Below are 19,570 nucleotides of genomic sequence, written 5' to 3' on the forward strand. Positions count from 1 at the left end.
ATCCTGCCACAAGGATCACGGACTTCCTGTCTCTTCCGGTCTTAAGCCCCGCCCCGGTCCCGCCTTCTTGTGGAAAGAACTCTGTTGTCAAGGGACTATTTTTCTCATCCTAGTTCCAGAGCCTCTTTTAGAAAACGGAAGGAGACAGGATTATAGTCAGTGTGGAGCACGCAAAGAGTGTCAAGGGAACGTGGCGGGGTGAGGTCAGGGGCGTGAAGACCTGGCCCCGCCCCCTGAAGGACTGGGAGGAGTTACAAGGGCAGAAGTAAAGTGGAGAAAGACGCAGAAGGTGGCTTTGCTAAGCAACTGCTTACCAGAGTGTCAAATAGACTGGCCGCCGTGTGCAGGGTAAGGTTAAAGCAACCAAACATTACTGAGCACTGTGCTAAGCGCCTTATGTACAGCATTGCTTTAATCATTAACAGGGTCACTATGAATATACTGCATATCTTGTGGGATGCAAAGCTGTACTCTCAGGAAAATTACCTTGAATGCACTAGCGAACAAAAAAGCCTGAACATTAAGATAACAGCAGGAATTAATAAAATTAAACAAAATAGAGTTGGTGGAGCTGTTTTTCTAAATCAATTAATACTTAGAACCTTTTTTAAAAAGACACAAAATAAGCTATGATATTTCAAGTGTGGAAGAAATCCCAAGTGTTGGAGACCAGTCACTCACTGAGCGTCTTCCTAAATATTATATTCTCTGCTCAGGCCTGTGCTGGGTATTGTGACTGACAGAAAAGGAGTTTGCAGTTAACATCATCAACAAGGCTACAAATGGCTAGCGTCAGTTGAGCATTTATCAGGTGTCAGGTACCATCCTAAGAGCTTAGCCTTTCCTAAATCATTGAATCCTCCCATCAACCCTGTGAACAATCTAGCCAGAATTTCCAGACATGGCAGGGGGGTGGGGGGTGGGAGGATATGTGGATCATACTAGAGTAGAAAGTAAAAAACAGTTTTTTCTATGAAATTGTTATTTTTGGACGACTGCTGGGGACTGTGCTTTAGGCCAGTAAACAATTTATCCCTTGATTGTTACTAAAATGTTCAGGGATCTTCCTTGCCTCTTCCAGCTCCTGATGGCCCTAGGTGCTCCTAGGCTTGTGGAGCTTCACTGCAATCTCTGCCACCATCTTGGCATACCTTTCTTCCGTGTCCTCTCCTCTCATGAGCACACTGGTCATTGGATTTAGTGCCCACCTTGAATCCAGCATCATATCATCTTGAGACCTTAAACTAATTGCATCCACGAAGGCACTCTTTCCAAATAAGTGCCCATTTCTCAGGTTCTGGGTGGACATGAATTTTGAGGGGACACTATTCAACTCACTACACTACCTCCTCAGAGAGGACCTCTTTGACAACCAGCGTGAAATGGCACCTCTAACCCCAACTTCTTGTCCTCCTACCCCACTTTATTATTTCTTTCCATAGTACTTATCACCACTTCATAGTCTATAGAGTTACTTATTGCTGTCTCCTTTCCCCTGTTTTGAGCTTCTGGGAGAAATAATTTGGTCTGTCTTGTATTCCTAGTACCTAAAGTGCTGGCATAAAGTGAGAATGCAGTAAGCATGTGTTGAATCGGTGAGTCAGTCATGGACCTGGGGTCCTGGTCACTGCAGGCCCAGCACAGGTTCTGTGTCTCCTGGTCTCAGAAGTTCCAGACCCAACCCACCAATAAAGATCTTCTCCTCTGCATTGGGGCTCACCTAATGCATCTGCCTATTCACATGCCCCTCATTAACCATGCACTCTCCTCAGTTAAAACGGAACACCTTGGGGTGCTTGGGTGGCTCAGTTGCTTAACCAAGCGTCTGACTTCAGCTCAGGTCATGATCTCAAGGTTCATGAGTTGGAGTCCCACATCAGGCTCTGCACTAATGGTGTGGAGCCTGCTTGGGATTCTCTCTCTCTCTCTCTCTCTCTCTCTCTCTCTCTCTCTCAAAAATAAATAAATAAACTTAAAAAAAATGGAACACCTTGAGCAAGTATGGGCTTAAGCACCTTGAACAGATAGACAATCAATGAGCAAGCTGATGAATAAAACGAAAGTGCTTGTTTCTCCCAACTACCCATTCTCAGTAAGTGTCTACCTGAACTGTGTTTAGTTCTTTCTTATGTTGGGGTTCAAAGTTTATTGCAATCATGGCCTTGGCTACAGTAAGAATGATTTTTTTTTATTTATTCTGAGAGTGCACATGTGTGCAAGTGGGGGTGGGGCAGAGAGACAGAAGGAGAGAGAGAATCTCAAGTAGGTTCCACACTGTCAGCACAGAGCCCAGTGTGGGGCTGGAACCCAGCAACTATGCGATCATGACCTGAGCTGAACTCAGATGCTTAACTGACTGAGTCACCCAGACACCCCTACAATATAGATGATTTGATCAAAGGTTTGGAGAACATGAATTCGTGAGTTCACTCCATGGTAGACTTAATTTTGGCATGCTTTTTTCAGGTCCAGACTGTCTTCTTCTGTGCATGTATCCCAGCACCTACACAGGACCACCATCATGGCAGGTATACGATGAATGAATGGGTTGATTAGAGTCAAATGATCACCTCTGACATATACTTTCATTTCAAAGGTGATGTGGACCAACTTAACCTAAAACCACAGATGTCTCTCACAGAAAAATGCATTACACTATCATTCTTTAAGATTGTTTTCCCTTCATCAACATGAATTTATGTAAGGACAAAATACAGGAAAAATCTTGCTAATCAGTAGCTTCCTTCAGTGATTTCTGTAATTATAATGAGGTGGATGAGTCAGTTAAAAAAAAGAAGAAAGGAGGAAGCAGAATTTACAGAGGCAGTGAAGTGATTCCAATCTGGGTAGTGGGTGCAGAAGCTTAGTTGATGTATCAGGCCATTAAGAGTTTCAGAAAAGGTAACAAAATCCTGACCCTCATTGAGTGAGGTGGGATCTGGGGGTGGTCTTGAAAATCCCATTACTATTGCAAGGGGCTTAGTTTGTTAACCAGAAATTTGGATATAACTATTGCAGAAGTAGCAACCTGTACTTGGCCAACCCCAGAATCTCTGACTATGAATGTATCATAGTCCTGAGTTCAGATAGAATGTTACCTTGGTAGAATGTCACACACAGATTATGGCAAGTAAATCAAAACCATGATACCAGTAATCCTTGTCAAATAGAGGAATAAGTTTCCGATTATTGTGATATTTTGTTATTTAAGATACCTTAATGTATTGGAGAACCCGATGCTTTGAATTTAATTTGCAATGCTTGAAGGAATGTGAAATTAGCTGTGATTTTAATTTTAAGATGCTTATAAAATTTTAAGTGTGTAAACACTAAATGTTTAAAATATTTTGATTTATTAAACTTTAAAATGTATTAAGTATTAGAAGATTTTATTTATTAAATCTGTGAATTTAGACTTAAATATGTTAGTATTTGAATGCTTAGGAAGATTTCATCTCATTTTAGGTCTTTCATATTGGAAGTGCTTGTACAAATCAAACAGACTAAATATGTGATTAAATATGTGGTCTAAGGAAACTAGATTAAGCATACAAGCAATATTTACAGTTTAACCCATTAAGTTTTGAATCGATTGAGCATCAATTAAGGATTTAGCAAAAGTATTTATACATAAAACCAACTACTTTGTAGTTATAACAAGACTTGTAAACTGATGTTAAGAACACAAGAGAAAATAGATTTTAAATGTACAGCTTTAATAACTAAGATATTATTGGGGCACCTGGGAGGCTCATTCATTTGAGCTGTGATTTTGGCTCACGTCATGATCTCACAGCTCGCTGGTGGGTTTGAGCCCCGCGTCAGGCCCTGTGCTGACAGTTCAGAGCCTGGAGCCTGCTTCCGATTCTTTGTCTCCCTCTCTCTCTGCCCCTCCCTGCTCGCGTTCTGTCTCTCTCTCTCAAAAATAAACAAACATTAAAAAGAAAAACAACTAAGATATTATTTGAAACACCAGTAACCGTAAGTATCCCTTTCAGTGTGCAAAGGTACTGAAAAATACCAAAACCCAGTGGACAGTGTTTGCTCAGGTCAGTCAGAGCCCAGAAACTCAGCACACCTGGCCTCCGAGAGACACAAGGGACTCGCCACACACTGCAAGGAAGCATTTACACCCCACCCCTCTTTGCTGATCGAGATGGGAAGGTATAGCAATGAGGTGGGTAAAGTTGTACCTGGAGAATCACCCCTTAGCTGGGAGCAAAGATGAAGAGTGCCTTGAAATTGGGTGTTCAGCTGGTAGATGGAGGACCACTGCGTCCCGGCCCGGGTAGGTTACACCCAGAGACGACTCTCAGCCCGGAAGATAGCAGTGAAAGAGCCAGTGGTGGGCGGACGAGGCCGCTGCTCATCTGAGAGTGAAGTTCAAATGGGACTCTGTTGGGCCCTTGCACATTATTGTTATTTTTTTTAATTTATTTTTTAACTCACATACATATGTGTGTGTGTGTGTATGGTGTACAGTTTTTTAAAAATTTTTTAAGTGTCTATTTATTTTTGAGGAAGGGAGAGACAGAGCATGAGCAGGGGAAGAGCAGAGAGAAAGGGAGACACAGAATCCGAAGCAGGCTCCAGGCTCCGAGCTGTCAGCACAGAGCCTGACGTGGGGCTCAAACTCACGAACTTCAAGATCATGACCTGAGCTGAAGTCAGATGCTTAACTGACTGAGCCACCCAGGCGCCCCAGTGTACAGTTTTGACAAAGGCACCAAGTCATATAACCATCACCACATTTAAGATACAGAAGAGTTTCATCAACCCCCAAATTTCCTCGTGTTATCACCTATGCTTAAACCCTGGCAACCACAGATTTACCTGTTCTCCATTTCCTACATTTTGCCTTTTCCAGAATGTCACATAAATGGAATAAGTATCCTTTTCAGTCTGACTTCTTCACAATGCGTTTGAGATGCACATTTTAACAGCTTTTCTTTATTCCTCAGTGTTGCTCATCCATTCTACACCCACCCCTCTGCCAGCCCCTGCGTGCTTTCTTTCGAAGGCTTCCCTACAGCACTTCAAACATAGCAGCCATAGTAGCCATTTTTCATACTTAAGGTAAGTTTTTCCCTGTAATTTTTGAAAAGATCTTTTAAAACTGCTTTTGAAATTGTTTGATTTTGTAATTGCGACTCTTCACTAATTATCATGAGAAAAAATACATATATGCATATTTTTCCAAAGCTAAGTTTTTTTCTCTAAGTTTATTTATTTTGAGAGAGACAGAGACAGTGCGAGTTGGGGAGGGGCAGAGAGAGGGAGAGAGAAAGAGAATCCCAAGCAGGCTCTGCACTGCTAGCACGGAGCCCAACGTGGGGCTTGAACCCACGGAACTATGAGATCATGACCTGAGCCAAAACCAAGAGGCAGACACTCAACCAACTGAGCCACCCAGGTGCCCCAAGAAAAAAGTATATACATTAAAAACATTTTTTTTCCCCATGTTTATTCAGTTTTGAGAGACAGAGCATGAGCAGGGGAGGGGCAGAGAGACAGGGAGACACAGAACCCGAAGCAGGCTCTAGGCTGTCAGCACTAAGCTGATTCGAGGCTCGAACTCATGAACCGTGAGATCATGTCCCGAGCTGGTTGGCCGCTTAACCGGCGGAGCCACCCAGGCATCAAGAAAAAAATATTAAAAAAATTTTTTGTATTAAAAAGCATGAGAGAACACCAGTGGGGAAGAAGGGCAGAGGGACAGAGAGAGACAGAGAGACAGAGAGACATTGAGAATCCATGCTGAGTGTGGAGCCTGATGTGTTGGGCTTGATTCCACAACCCTGGGATCATGACTTGAGCCGAAACCAAGAGTAGGATGCTCAACCGACTGAGCCACCCAGGCACCCCAAGAAAAATATTTTTTTAAAGCAAATGACAATGAAGCTCATAGGATTGGAAAGACATGTAATTACATTTATTAGTTTTTTATTTCATAACTTTCTTATGTTAGCGCCAACACCTTTTCTTTTTTTCAGGTCTCAAACATTCCCGTTTCCCTGGAAAGCGCAAAGACTCTGGGCATCATGTCCCAGTGCCTAACAGAGCCTCACAAGAATTCCATGACTAAAGGCATCCCAGTTCCAACCTAAACCAGTGAGAGAAGGGAAGAGAAGACTGCTTCCTCTGAATCATAGCAGTGCCCTTTCTAAAACAAAACATACAGCACAGTTTTTCCTTTTTAGGATCTTATCTCACAAACATACCGTGTAAAAATGTATGTGCAGATTTGTTCATTGTACCAATACTGGTAACAGTACTGGTAAAAGTCTCTCATCAGGAAGGGATTGCTTCAACTGTGGTACGTCACACAATGGAACCCCATGCAGCCACAAAAAGGGGTGAGGTAGGTCTATACGTGCTAACAGTAAAACTGTCACAAGTAAGCGAAAGCACAAGTTGCAAAAAAGAGAGAGAGAATGTGTGGTTTGATTACATTTCTGAAAAAATAAAAATCGTTGATTTTTAAATGTTAGTAAATTACAAGATATACGCCAAAATTAACTATGGTTACCTCCAAGGGAGGAAAGAGTAGAGTGTGTGTGTGTGTGTGTGTGTGTGTGTGTGTGTGTGTGTGTGTGTGGGCGCGCGGCATGTGGTAAGGGAAGGCTTTCAGAATTTCTTACCATGAGCATATATTACTTTGGTAATCAGAATAAATAAATGTTACTTTAAACAATCCAAATATAAGCAGGGCCATTGAAAGATGTGAACTGATGTTCTGAATTGCCAAGCACTTTGTGGATGAGCTTTATAGACTGTTTTTGGGTAAGCAGGTCCCTTGTCCCCTTCTCTCAAGGTCAAAAAAGCCTAAGCAAAAATTCCTCCTTTCCCTTCATTCTACAACCTCTCTTCCGCCCAACAGTAATCATCCACAAAAAAGAAACATCTGATATGCTCGAGGGGTTTCCAGAAAACAAGACTTTCCCACTGGGAAGTTAGAGAGCACCCTGGGAAGAAAAATGGGGAGCTAACATTTGAGTTCTGCATGGCATCTAAGAATTCCCAAGTCAATCAACTGTATCTACTCCGAAGAGCCCCTTCTGGTCTGGGAAGGCCCTCAAATGCCAGTGGGTCACCACGGAGGTAACGTGCTCTGTAGATAAACATGTGCACACAAAGCACCGTGTCCTCAGGAGCTTTGGGGACGTGCTCGTTATAATGAGGTATTGAGATGCTGTCCCAGAGACCTGGGAGACCAAGAGAAATCTGCAGAGCCTGGAGTCAAAAGGGCCGCGGCATGAGTGCCTGCTTGAGAAGACCAGGCCAGTGATGGTGCTGGAAAAGTCCCAAGTCCATCCACTCGATGTCCTGTCGGCCTTACAAAGTCTGCTGGCGGTGGGCCTGCGGGCCCTCCTCGCTGGTGTCCGGGGGCCGGGGGGGGGCAGGCACTGTCTCGGGCTCCCACACCTGTGGAACTGCTTGGATACGACAGAAGCTGCTCCAGGGGCCACTGTGACGCCGTGGTGACCCTGAGGGGCCTCTTTGCTTTCCCCCCACAATTGCTTCAGAAACTGTGAGTGTCCACACCTGCGTTCCCACAGTCACCTGTGCAGGACAAGCAGCAAAGACAGAAGAAGGAATGTTGTGGGAACAAGTGGCTTGTGTGAATAGTGGGCACCCCTGAGCCGCCTGGGTATCGGGGTCTGCCCGTTGCTCCTGCTCTCTACAGGCTGTGGGAGGACGCAGGCCACAGCCAGAGGCCAAGCTGGCCGGCCACCGGTTATGGCTGCCTTCACCTCCCCATGGCACAGCTATCCTCAGAGGGCAGGCCTGAGGGAGCCAGGGAAGGCTCATTTGTAAAGCAGGTTTCCTTTGTTTTCACTCAACAAATACAACTGGTGCTTCCACTGCACCCTCTCTCACAGCGGAGTGGGCCACTTTTCCTCCCAGCTCGCGGGAGCTTCCAAATGCCACCAGAAGCAGCCCTCGGATCTGGCCCTGAGACCCCTGGCCCTTGCCTGCTGGAGGACAGCAGACTCCACCAGCCTCCAAGCTAAGATGCTTTTTCAGAAGGGGCCATGGGGAAGAGGGGCAAAATGGGGAAGTGGAATGAACTATGGAGACACCAGCAAAAGGAAAGCAAAGAAGGGGCTAAGGCATCTTCTGGAGGTCACTAGAGATGATCTTTACCGCCTAGTCATTGGATTAGAAGGAAGGGTCAAGGCAAAACATGGCTTTCCTGGCTCGCCCAGTCTACTAGAGTCACCTGCGGTTTGCCCCATTCCCAGGATTAGTTCACCATACCTGTTCAACTTCTCATCCCTGGTCAAGAGCGTCCTTAAAAACGGCCCTCCTCACCTCTGGGACTCCCCCTGCTTTTCCTCTGGCTAGAACCTGCTCATCTTTTTCACTCAGTCCTCTGTGGCCACGGGTCTTGGTTAACGGCCCCTTCCACACTGAAAACTCTCCATACGTTTCTTTTAAAACCTTTTATTCAATAATATATACTTTTAAAATTATAATATGTAACTGCCCGTCATGCCATATATTGCCCCCGTTCCCCACTGTGGAGTCTGTGGTCGGCTAGTTAACGTGGTCTGCTGGAAAAACAGGTGGCCACAGGCCGAGTCAAGGGGCACGGGAGAGCAACAGTAACCAACAACCATTTTGCATACCCTTCACATTTCCCATGCTTTCTGGGTCAGGAGGAAGTCAACAGGAAGCCAAAGGCGTGTGAACCTTTTACATTCAGAAGTGAGGTTTGAAATACGGTGGCGGGCTGCCCTTCGGTTGGTCTGGTTCGTGCTCGCCAAACCTGCCACCATTTTGTGTCTGCTCACGGAACGTGATCGCGCTCTACACACGTTAAGACGTTTGATTTGGTTCTTGTTCTGCTTATGGAAAAGTGGGAGGAACCGCAACAGACCTGGGGAAAGAGATGGGAGGAGGGGAAAGACGACATTAATCAATCTGACCCGGAGTGAGGACAGGCCTCCACTTGCCTGTGGTTTCCTTCTCTCGAAGAGTGCTGGGAACAGTGTGCAAGCTTGACTTTCCCACGCCACTGTGTGGAAAACCTGGTAAGAACTAACTCTACGGTCTCGGGTTTCGAGTAATACCCTCTTCCTTCCTCTCGTGATCACCACTAGCAGAGGCGGTTTCAGGTGCAGGCTCCTGGGAGGAAGAGGGGAAAGCTCCGGACACAGCATGTGTGCCCGAGTCTCCTCCCTGCCTCTTGGGTTCAGAGTGCAGATTTAGGAGCACCGAGGCCTCTCGACTGTTCTGAGCAAGCTGAGTGACAGGCTCAACAGTCCAACGCTGGGTCCCCATCAGCCTTGACCCCGTTTACTGAGGATGTCTTGGGACTAATAATCAGAGGACTGTATTTATACCAGGAAAGTGCCCAGTCCACTAATAAACAAAGAGCAAAAAGGGAGCTCAAATATTTTTAACTCTCCCCTGGGAGCAGCTGTGAGGCATGGCCTAAAAACCCCATTTTCCCTTCCATGTCCAGCACAGTGAAGTGGGTGGTGAGATGCCAGCAGCGGAATTCTAGAAGCAACGTCTCACAGATCGGCACTACATCGAGAGAAAAGGACTGTGCCCCTGGGAAGCTGTCACAGAAACATCGCTTCGTGAAAACTTCCTCTGGGTAAAGGAAGAAAGGCCTTTCTTGAGAAAGGCCGCATGGTGCGTGAGGTTCAAGAAAGAAAGGACTATTTGCCTTTAAGCACTTCAGCAACTGATTTCCAAGCGTCCAGCGCCACTGAGGGTTCCATCAGTGAGAAGCACACTAATTAAAGACACCACCATCTGCCAAATGCAGACACACAATAGCGTGTGCCCGCTCTTGATGCAAGGAATGGGAGTGGGGAGAGGTTTTCATAAACGCAGAACACTCAGCCACAAAGGTTAAAGTTGTGCACTAAAATGGGCCAATCCCAGAAGCAGGTGCCTAGGAGAGGGATTCTGGAGCAAGTACCAAGAAACAGCACAAGCCCCACATGACACCACTCTAGTCCCACCTCTCTTGATAAAGGAAAGCTCCACACGAAGGTGGTGATGAACTGCAACCCCCATACACACATCTTTCCAGTTCAAGGTGCACCCCTCCTCTCCCCCAAGAGACAGGAAATACAAGTTTAAGGGCCTCATAGCAGTGGCTTGTCTCCCGCTTGGGAATCTGGTGGTTATCAACATTTTTATTTTTGAAAACAAGGTTTCACATGACACTTGTCTTTCCTCTAAGGGCAGCAGCACATCAATCAGACATCAGTCATCCAGTGATACAAAGAGGTGGCCAAGTGTGTCTGAAGTGATCATTTGGAAGGGATCACAACCCAGGCAGTGTTGCTGTTCTGCAAACAGAAGGAAATAGTTGGCTCCACGGTTCTTGAAGATTTATCCAAGCTTTCCACAGGGTGTCCAGATTTCTGTCCCAACCTCTTAGTCGCCATTTACAGCAAGAAAAGCCAGCAAGTGCAAAACTGTTAATTTATTGATTCAACGAAAGTTTTTTTTTTTTTTTTCAAACAATCCCCAATACATGCAGTTCAGGATTAAGTATCACATTTGTAGCACATTGTTGAGTCTCTACACAAAAGTACTCATGGCATCAGCTGTATAACCCATCACATCACTTTCCCCAGCCTCCACAACACCTGCTTGTCGTCGTTTCCATGAACACATCCATAGAGCTCAAAAGTGTTTGTTATTACTGGTTTTCTCTGCCAGATGTTTCACTGCCACCTCCCCTCCCCCATTCCCACCCTGGGGTTAATTTTTAGAAGCAGGATGTTATGCCACCTTAGACTTATTAAGCTCACTGAAAACCTCTGGCTCCTCGTGTGCTCCCGTGCACCCTGCTTTTGCTTTTAGAAGGGTTTCTATTTCAATGAACTTAACTCCAGCTTACCCCTATTATCTGCAGGAGGGAAGTTTGCTTTTTCCTGCGAGTGCCCATGCAGGAACACAGGTTTCTAAACAAATCGCTCAGTCTGAACTGGCATTAAGGGAAACTGCTAAGTGGGCTTAGAACCACTTCAATGCATATAAAAAATTCTTCCAATTGCTGCTTGTGTTCCCAAATAGTTTTGTTTCCATCCTCAACGCAGCACCTGGGAGAACCTAAGTCATTTCCCTGAGTAGGTGCGGACCGAGACCACGGCCGCCAGCTCTCTCGGGGACTCAGCAGCTGTCTGAGGGCGCCACCTTTCAGCGGCGCTGGAACCACTCCAGGGGGCAGTGCCCATCTCAGGGCGCATTCCACATCATGAAGGTGGTACCCCTGACTCTCTGAAGAAGTCATGTTCCCTCCTCAAGACCTATCCCTTGACTGTTTTTCTTACTGGTTCCCTTTCCTTTAACCACCTCCTTGCTGAGCCCCTCAGGATTACAAGCTCTTTTGTCTCCTCCATCCAAGCAGTCTGAGTCCCTTCCTTCTCTGCAAGGGAACACACTAGCTTTGAGCCCTGTGAGCAGTGATGCGCTAGAGAACGTCTGTCAGGCCTGGTGCAGCAGCCGGTGTTTAGGCGCCTCCAAGAGCCACCACTGGCACTGCTCTAATTGGTGAGAAGACCCAAGAATGCTTGTCTGCACTGTCCACTTGGCTTCTCCCACCCAGTCACCTCCCACAGGGACAGGACAAGAGCAGGCAGCTGATATGATCCAGGGGAGAGTGAACAGCAAGCAAACTGCAGATGAAAATATCACTTGGCGTTCCATCAGTTCTGCTCTCGCCATGGGACTCGTCAGCTGAAGCAAAGCCTCGCGCTTATGCTCACTTGCGGTCAATCAGACCAATCTGTATTTGGCATAGGAACTTTCTGTTCTCACCATACCAGGCCTATGTTGTCGAACACAGGCAGTACCTGAGATGATAGTGTAACACTACCCTGTTCCCCACATTTTTTGCTTTTCTTTAGGAAATAACTAAGTCCTTATCATAGGCACTTTTAACCTGTTATAAGGTAACAAAGCAAAAAAAATGCCTAATAAAAATTACTGAGATGAATTTAAGAAATAACATGCTGATCAAAAAGGACAGTGGGTGGGCAAATCTACCTTGGCTTAGTCTAAATAGAAGAACAGACTCACACACACACTCTCTCTCTCTCTCCTCGCCCCCTCTCTCCCCTTCCCTGCCCCCCACACCCTGAACTCTCCATGACCATCTCCTAACCCAGGTAAGCATTCTGAAATCTTGAAGGAGCTAGGTACATCGGGACACAGAATGGCTACAGAGATGGGAAAGAAGAGAAAAGGTCTGGACTGGACTCACTTCAGTTTGGGAAAGAACCACCTACAGTCAGCCAGCCAGCCAGCTAAGTGTCAAGACCAGACTCAGAAAGGGGCAGGCTTTTGAAACTCAGCGATGCTAAGGCATGAAGAGAAGTGAAGAGCATAGGTGGTGGAAAAGTAAAGCATACATGAAAAGGAAGAACGATTCCTGTGTCAGAGCCACAAGACAGGCAAGTTATTGTGTTTGCATCTACTAAATCATCAACGGAGAGAGGCCGGAGCACATCACCTGACTGTACTCCTCCAGATGCTTTCAATGCCTCTGGGGAACCCAACAGAAAAAATGGAGTTGCTACTTCACCAAGACTCTCCAGTATGCTCTCCCTGCCTGGTCCAGACAGACAACTAAAAACAAAAAAAGTGGAAGGGGAGAGAATGGGTGACAAAAAGGGGAGAAGTAGGGGGGCAAAAAAGACACAGTGGCACATCTCCCTGATAATCACCAACAGTGCTGCCTAGAGGGGCACATCAGAAGGCTTCTGCTGCCTGATGTGCCAATACAGGTCCAGCTGAGAGCTCATGTCTTGGCTTTTCAGGCTGAACAAATGGACTCGTCAATATACAGAATGTGCAACACAGACAGGTAGTATCGGCATGAGAACCTTAACTGAATGCATTTCCTGGCTTTGGGGTCTTACTTTTAAGTTGTAATCCATGAGCTCAACTCTAGTAAGAGTTTTATTTGCATTTCAAATCCCCACCGACCAAACAACAAAAACAGAATCTACATGTAGAAATAGGACCTGCTACCAATACCAATATGATTTTATTGGAATATGGAATGTAAACAGAGGTTTTCAAACAATCAATCTAACCTTATAAAAATGTATGGCATTATTAAATAGTTAATAAAGAAATCCTAAAGTATGATGTGGGTAGACACCTCCAGCTCTGGCCTAGCTGTCAAGTTCCCACAGCTGTGGCATGGCTCTGCAGCTGGGGTGAAGGGGGACTGCCTGCAAAGCATACTGGTGACAAGTCCCCAAAATGACATCAGCTCTACATTTTTTACTTTTTAAAGCAGAATCTAGCTTCCTTTGCTAACATGAAGGCTAGTGCCATGGGTCCCAAGCGTTGACACTTGCTCTATGTGCTCCAAATCCTCACCAAGCCCCTCCTCGCATGATGCTCTGCTCATCCCTGGGAGTGGGCTGGCCCTGCACACAACCTGTCCCTGCAAGTGAGAAAGACTCAGCTTTGCCATCACATTCACGTGGTACCTCTCAGAGCTTAAAAACGCAGGTAACCCTGATTACAGAGGGAAACTGCTTCTCATGAGGATAAAACGAGGCAAAAAGGGGGGTTGGGGAGAATACATTTTTCTGACCCAACAGGTCTTTCCTAAATACATTCTAATAGGATGTTTCTCTCCCTCCCCAGCCTGCCTGAAGACTGACTTTCCAGCTTTCACTATGGTTGTGACCAAAAAGTCTCTTTCAGAGAGGTGTGTTAAAACAGGCGCACACACACACACACACACACACACACACACACACACACACACACACACACGGATGTATGTGCTGGGAAATGGTGAGGCTTTCCTTACAAGGCTGCAAAAGGAAAAAAAAGGCTACACAGAAAAAACAGCAACAAGGTTTTATGGTTAGGCAAATCAACAAAGGTTACAGTGAGCTCCAAGTTATGCACTTTGCATCAAACTTTTGAGGAGACAGACGGCCCTGGACACAGCGTCACAAGGTTTAAAGTGATGCCTTCTGACAGCAAAGGGGACCCTTGTGAGAGTGGCTGCAGTTTGCTCCCAAATGAATACACTTAGAAGAAAACTGCAGGGATGAGGTACATTTCCTAGAGAGCTCATGTCATAAAAAAATACATAAAACATGAATTTGTAAAAGAGCTTAAAAAAAAAATACTGTCACTGTTTTAATATCTCCTTTTCGTAAATGAGGCTGGTGTGTCAGTATAGACTGCTGACATTTTGCTAAAACTTGAGCCTGAATCTCACCAAAGGAAACCCAGACCACAGTGGAATAGATAGGAAGTCAGATATTCAGAGCTTGTTGACTGAACAGGTTAATTCAACAGCGGTCTCCTGTTAAATAAACGCAAATGCACAACAACTCCGAGTCTCTCATCTCCCATGCATTCCAAAGGGAGTGTTCCCTCAGATCCTGAACTATGTGCATCGTCACACTGCCAGAATGGTGGCTCCCTGTAGTAACTAGTACTGGGGAATTTCTTTCTTTCTTTTTGACATTTAGGTCTTTACTCTTCTTTGCATTTAGAAGGAATGACTAGAACTTCTTTTTATCACATTGTAGTTTCCTTCAAGATTTGTGTTTGGTTGGTTGATTTTATTGGCAAGCATCAATGCCGCATTACCCGTCGCCTTCCAGACTTCACCGGGCTGCCGTGAGGCCACTGGAAAGCACAGCGTTGTCTGCACAAGGTTGGGACTGCTCCTTCACCACGGGGTCTGCAAGGAAACAGGACAGAAGTCAGCTGAATCAGGGCTGGTAGGTGTGGGAGACACCATCATGACAAAACCCCTTCCACGGTGACATAGACAGACTGACAGGGAAGACAGAGTCAGAAGGGCAACAGAAATCACAGAACTAGGGGTGCCTGGGTGGCTCAGATGGTTAAGCGTCTGACTCTTGGTTTCGGCTCAGGTCATGAGCTCAGTTTCGTGAGTCTGAGCCCCATATTGGGCTCTGCACTGACAGTGTGGAGCCTGCTTAGGATTCTCTCTCTCCCTCTCCCCGCACTAATAAACTTTTTTAAAAATTAAAAAATAAAAACAAATTACAGATCTAAGGTTATAGAAAAATCAGACATTGAAAAATGATCAGGGGAATTTGCTCTTAGAGTCAACTCCTAACACTTCCCTCAGAAGGCAAGTTCAATCTCTGAGGCCCATGGAAAACAGAGGCCCAGACTCACTAACTTCCCACTGTTCAAAATTACTACTTATTTTCTTATGTGTTCTTTTCCTTGAATACTGTCATATCCAACCCCCAATTTCTTCAAATCATGTGTGCTAATGAGTACTTTGGAGCAAAGGGAGAATGAAAAGAGCCATTAGAAGGCCTATCAATTTTAAGCAACAGTCATTTGAAACATTTTTTTTTCTTACAAAAGATGTGTATTCAGAAAAGCAAATAAATCACAAATTACTTACTATAAAACACTGGAATTCTTAGTTCAATTTAACTCAAAGGGTAAAAACGGCTTCCTGTGCCAGAAATTGGAAAGAGGACATCTGAGTTGCACTTGTCTGAGGTCTAGAAGACCAAAGGGTAAAACCTTTCAATTTGCTGTCTACTAATGCTTACAGGCCAAGAGGTTCAAGATTTATTTTCTTCAGGTAAGATTTGTTTAATCTTAGGGGGAGGAGGGGAGAAGGGAAGACAGCATACTGGCCAAGCAACAGACAGGCTGAAGGTTTTCTTCTCAATTCAGAGAGTGAACAGAGACGGGTCCTGTAACCTTCATCCCCAGTCTCCTCTGTGCCTGGACTAAATCATCTCACGTCGCCAACAATTAAGGGGAAAGTTTGTTGGAGACATCTTTATCGGTGGGGGTGGGGAGGCCTGTATGCATGCAGACAATAAGCAACCACATGCACTGAATACATACACACACTTTGAAGTGAGACCTAAAAATTCTTTAACGCAGGTGAGATTTTAGTGCAGTCCTTCCATACCTGCTTTCCTTTCCTCAAATTCCTTTTGTTTATTTAACTCATTTCCTTCTTTGAAGATACACTACAGTCACCTTATCACTTTTAACTAACTACTTGGTTTTTGAAGGGAAGAATACCTTCGGTTAGGTTTCCATACAAATATATACACTTGAAAACAAATTTTAGATACTTGTGATCTATAAGCTCAGGGCCACAGGGAATAGTCCCTCCCGGACTCGAGGGAGCTAAGGCAGTGAACAAGCAAACCCCTCTGCAGAGCAACTGCAAAGTTGTCTCAACGGTCTAGAACTAATGAGGCCAAATTCTAAGGACGATTCAATACAAATACCTAGAATTCTCTTGACTGATCTCAAAGATGAAGAGAAGTATTTTTCCTTTAGTAAGTTATGCCCCTGAAAACAGTCCCTGGAGACTCACAGAAGTACGGGTGCTCCATGGCCTCTTTGGCAGTCAGTCTCTGCTGATGGTCGTATCGCAGAAGTTTGTCCAGAAGATCTAGGGCCTCGGGGCTGACGAGATGTCTGTTCTCACTATGGATAAAGTTTTCCCAGCGTTTCCGTGAATGTCTGAGAAAAAAGGGAAGCAATAGTATTCTGAGATTAAATTCAACAAGGATCCTGACGCATTAGGGCTAAAGCCAACAAAATCTTAGAATAATGCACTGATTCCAAGCTTGTGAAACCTCATTCTCGCTGGTACCTGTCCCACCCCCGCACAGATACACTCGCAGCATCCTAAAATAAAAACTGTGCTCTATGACTGATAAATAAAATTAGCTCTAACTTCTACATCTGATTTAGTTTGTGGCACCTTTCTAGATCACTTTTTATGCCTCAGCCTTTTAGTCAATTTTGGTGAGGCACAGAGGTGATGGGAGTTATTTTTGTTGTTCAGCAGAAATATTTAGAGAGCTAGCCTCAGAAACATAGAGGTTCCATAAACCACTGTTTGAATATTGTCAACACAATTACTTTTCAACACTACTGCACTGTACCTGAAAATATGCTTTCAAATTTGCTATCTTGTGGAAAATCCATTACACCGAACAAGAAAAACCGTAACAGTCTTACTCCTAGAAGAATCACAGCTTTCTAAAATAAGCACATGCTGTACCAGAAAGCTGGTTTCTGTAACAGGATTTTGTCTTCAATTTTTTACTGATTGACAGACTATCTCTTGGAGAAGTACAATAATCGAAAGACACATGTAAACACTGCCCAAATACTCTCAAAAAACAAGTTAAAAAAAAATACACACGGGAATAAAGAAGTGTATTTCAATTCTGCTAGGATTAGCCAGCGATTTCAGCCAACACTCCCACTTTTGAAATGGGGTAAAACCCTCTTTCTCTCTCCCTCTCTCTTACTTACTGTCCCAGGATATCGTTGAAGTGCGGATCTAGGTCTATGTGATACTTCTTCAGATAGCCATACAGCTCATCTGTACCCAGAACCTTGGCAATGCGAACAAGCTGAAACACAAAACAAACTGACCAAATCACTGAGCACAGGGCTCACTGCCAGCCTGTGAGGTGCTATCCCAAGGAGTTAGGGGGACTTCCACATCACTCTACCTCCAGACACCAGATACAGACTGGAGCCAGGGGCTGACAGCGGCAGACACAAGGACACGATGTTCACAGAAAGCAAATTTCCAAACTGCCTTTAAAATGGTAACAACTTATGACAATAATCTAGAAGCTGACGATTACAAGAGGCATCACCTAAGGACTAGAATCTAGTTTTATTTAGACAAGGAGTGCATGACTTCACAGACTCACTCTGGAAGTTGGGCATAATATCGCTTTATCTGTTATGTTTGGGGACCTGGTAACCACAGACAAAATTTCATGAAATTCTTTACCCTGAAGGAAAACTTATGTGCAGACACTCAACGATATTTAGTGGCTCAAGGGTATCACCCCTGTCAAAGTACTCCATTTTCTCGGCTTCTGCCCCTACACAGGGAGGGGCTAGTTAGTGTTTGCTCACCTGGTCGTAGTTGTCCTGTCCATGGAAGAAGGGCTCCTTTCGAAAGATCATGCTTGCTAACATACAGCCCAAACTCCACATGTCCAAGCTGTAATCATACATCTGAGGAAAATAAGGTTGGCCTGTCAGGGAAGGGTGTTACAAACGCATTTTTCAGATCTGAATTTCTAGTCTTCAGGGTGACCTTTGCACATATTTTACAATTCGAAGCAAAAAAAAAAAAAAAAAAAGTCATTGAGAAAAATTTGAAATTATCACTTTGGGTGGGGTTTTCAATATATCCAAACTGCTAAATAAACAGCAAACGGGGAGAAGCACTAAGGCAATACACCCTGAATGCACAGGTGCTTGGCTAACAGTTTTACCTGATAGTCCACGAGGAGCTCAGGGCCCTTGAAGTACCTCGAGGCTACACGGACATTGTACTCCTGAGCAGGGTGGTAGAACTCTGCCAGGCCCCAGTCTATCAGTCGCAGCTACAAACAAGACAGAAATCAAACATGTAAAGCATGTAGTTCTAGACTCCTGTGCCTTGGAACCAGGCCCCATCACACTGGCTAACAATTACGTGGGCCACACAAAAAATGTCAGCAAGTGCACTGGCAAAAATTACACTTTCAGCAACTGTGGAAGAGGTCATTTCTAGAGCAGAGCACTCAAAATCCTATTTGCTTTTTCTTTTTGAAAATTTAAATTATCCTGGGCTTCTCATTCTCTTTAGATCAATAAAACTGAAGCTTTTCTTTCTGTCTCCATAGCACTTCCATGTATAACACATTCCCCTATCATTAATAGCTTCCATTATAAGTTCTAGCCACAATGGAAAGGGTTGGGGACATACAACCCCAGTCCAGGATCAAAGCACTGCTCCAGCTTCTCATTAATCTAAGTAACTGATTCATTTACTCATCTATCAGGGACAACCAGAACTGAATATCAAAATAAGGAGGGACCCAAGTGTACTTTTGAGGCCAGGCAGATTGGTCTGAGGGTCATTAAATGAAGTAGAAACCATCAGCTCTAGTTTCTTTGCAGGGTCCTCCAGAAAACCATGACCAAAATAAACAAGGGACTATAGTTAGGTTCAGCTGTCGACTTTCCTTGTGTACTATACTTATGCAAAGTAGAAAGCAACCCTGGAGACTAAGAAGTAACAGAAGCCCGCCAAAGAAAACAGCATGGGTCTCCAGTACCACCTCAGTACTGGCCAGCATTTTGGTCGGCGGTAAGCCTTCAAGGAAAGACTTGTTGCTGCCTGGCTGCAACGGTACCTTTTTCTGTTGATGATCTATCATGACGTTGTGAGGTTTCACATCCCTGTGCATGATTCCCTTGCTGTGGCAGTAATCCAGAGCCTATTAGATAAGAAAGCACAGAGAAAAATAAGCAAACCGTCTACCAATTCCCAATGCAAGCATATTCTTATTTGTGATAGCTTGACTTGAGTATCTCCTAAAGTGCAGCTTACTGTCTGTAACAGATGAGAATAAACACGCTCAGAAGATATCCCTTGCTCTCTGCCCTCTATGCTGGCAGCTGGTGGAAAGGGGGCTATGTTAAAAAGGAGACAGAGACACTTTGGACACTCCTCCTACTTGTAGTTGGTAACATTTTACCAGCCACCTAGACTCAGAAATCATACATCAGCCTG

At 44.8% G+C, this 19,570-nt stretch overlaps 1 protein-coding gene and 1 long non-coding RNA gene across 6 annotated transcripts in view; one reads left to right on the forward strand and one right to left on the reverse strand.

The window, feature by feature from the left end:
- Positions 1 to 72: 72 nt before the first annotated feature.
- LOC123382364 lies at positions 73 to 10,992 on the forward strand. Its single transcript, XR_006590633.1, has 5 exons — positions 73 to 348; positions 2,467 to 2,528; positions 4,962 to 5,076; positions 5,994 to 9,038; positions 9,473 to 10,992. It is a non-coding gene; the product is annotated as an uncharacterized LOC123382364 (long non-coding RNA).
- Positions 5,911 to 19,570, reverse strand: part of CSNK2A2 (casein kinase 2 alpha 2) — a 41,030-nt gene continuing 27,370 nt past the window's right edge. Inside the window, exons 6-13 of one of the 5 annotated variants that reach the window (XR_006590632.1) lie at positions 19,191 to 19,274; positions 18,285 to 18,395; positions 17,920 to 18,021; positions 17,299 to 17,399; positions 16,346 to 16,494; positions 14,605 to 14,698; positions 8,634 to 8,884; positions 5,911 to 7,563 (exon numbers count right to left, since the gene is read on the reverse strand). Coding sequence is in view for 4 of the 5 variants with exons in the window: in XM_023245638.2 (XP_023101406.1) it covers positions 14,622 to 14,698; positions 16,346 to 16,494; positions 17,299 to 17,399; positions 17,920 to 18,021; positions 18,285 to 18,395; positions 19,191 to 19,274 (624 nt within the window). In the remaining variant the exon portion in view is untranslated. Of the gene's footprint in view, positions 7,564 to 8,432; positions 8,885 to 10,142; positions 10,404 to 13,842; positions 14,699 to 16,345; positions 16,495 to 17,298; positions 17,400 to 17,919; positions 18,022 to 18,284; positions 18,396 to 19,190; positions 19,275 to 19,570 lie in introns of those variants that run through there. The other 4 variants (XM_023245638.2, XM_023245639.2, XM_045046681.1 and 1 more) reach the window with 4 other exon arrangements.

Source organism: Felis catus, chromosome E2 (assembly GCF_018350175.1).
Source record: "Felis catus isolate Fca126 chromosome E2, F.catus_Fca126_mat1.0, whole genome shotgun sequence".
NCBI lineage: Eukaryota > Metazoa > Chordata > Mammalia > Carnivora > Felidae > Felis > Felis catus.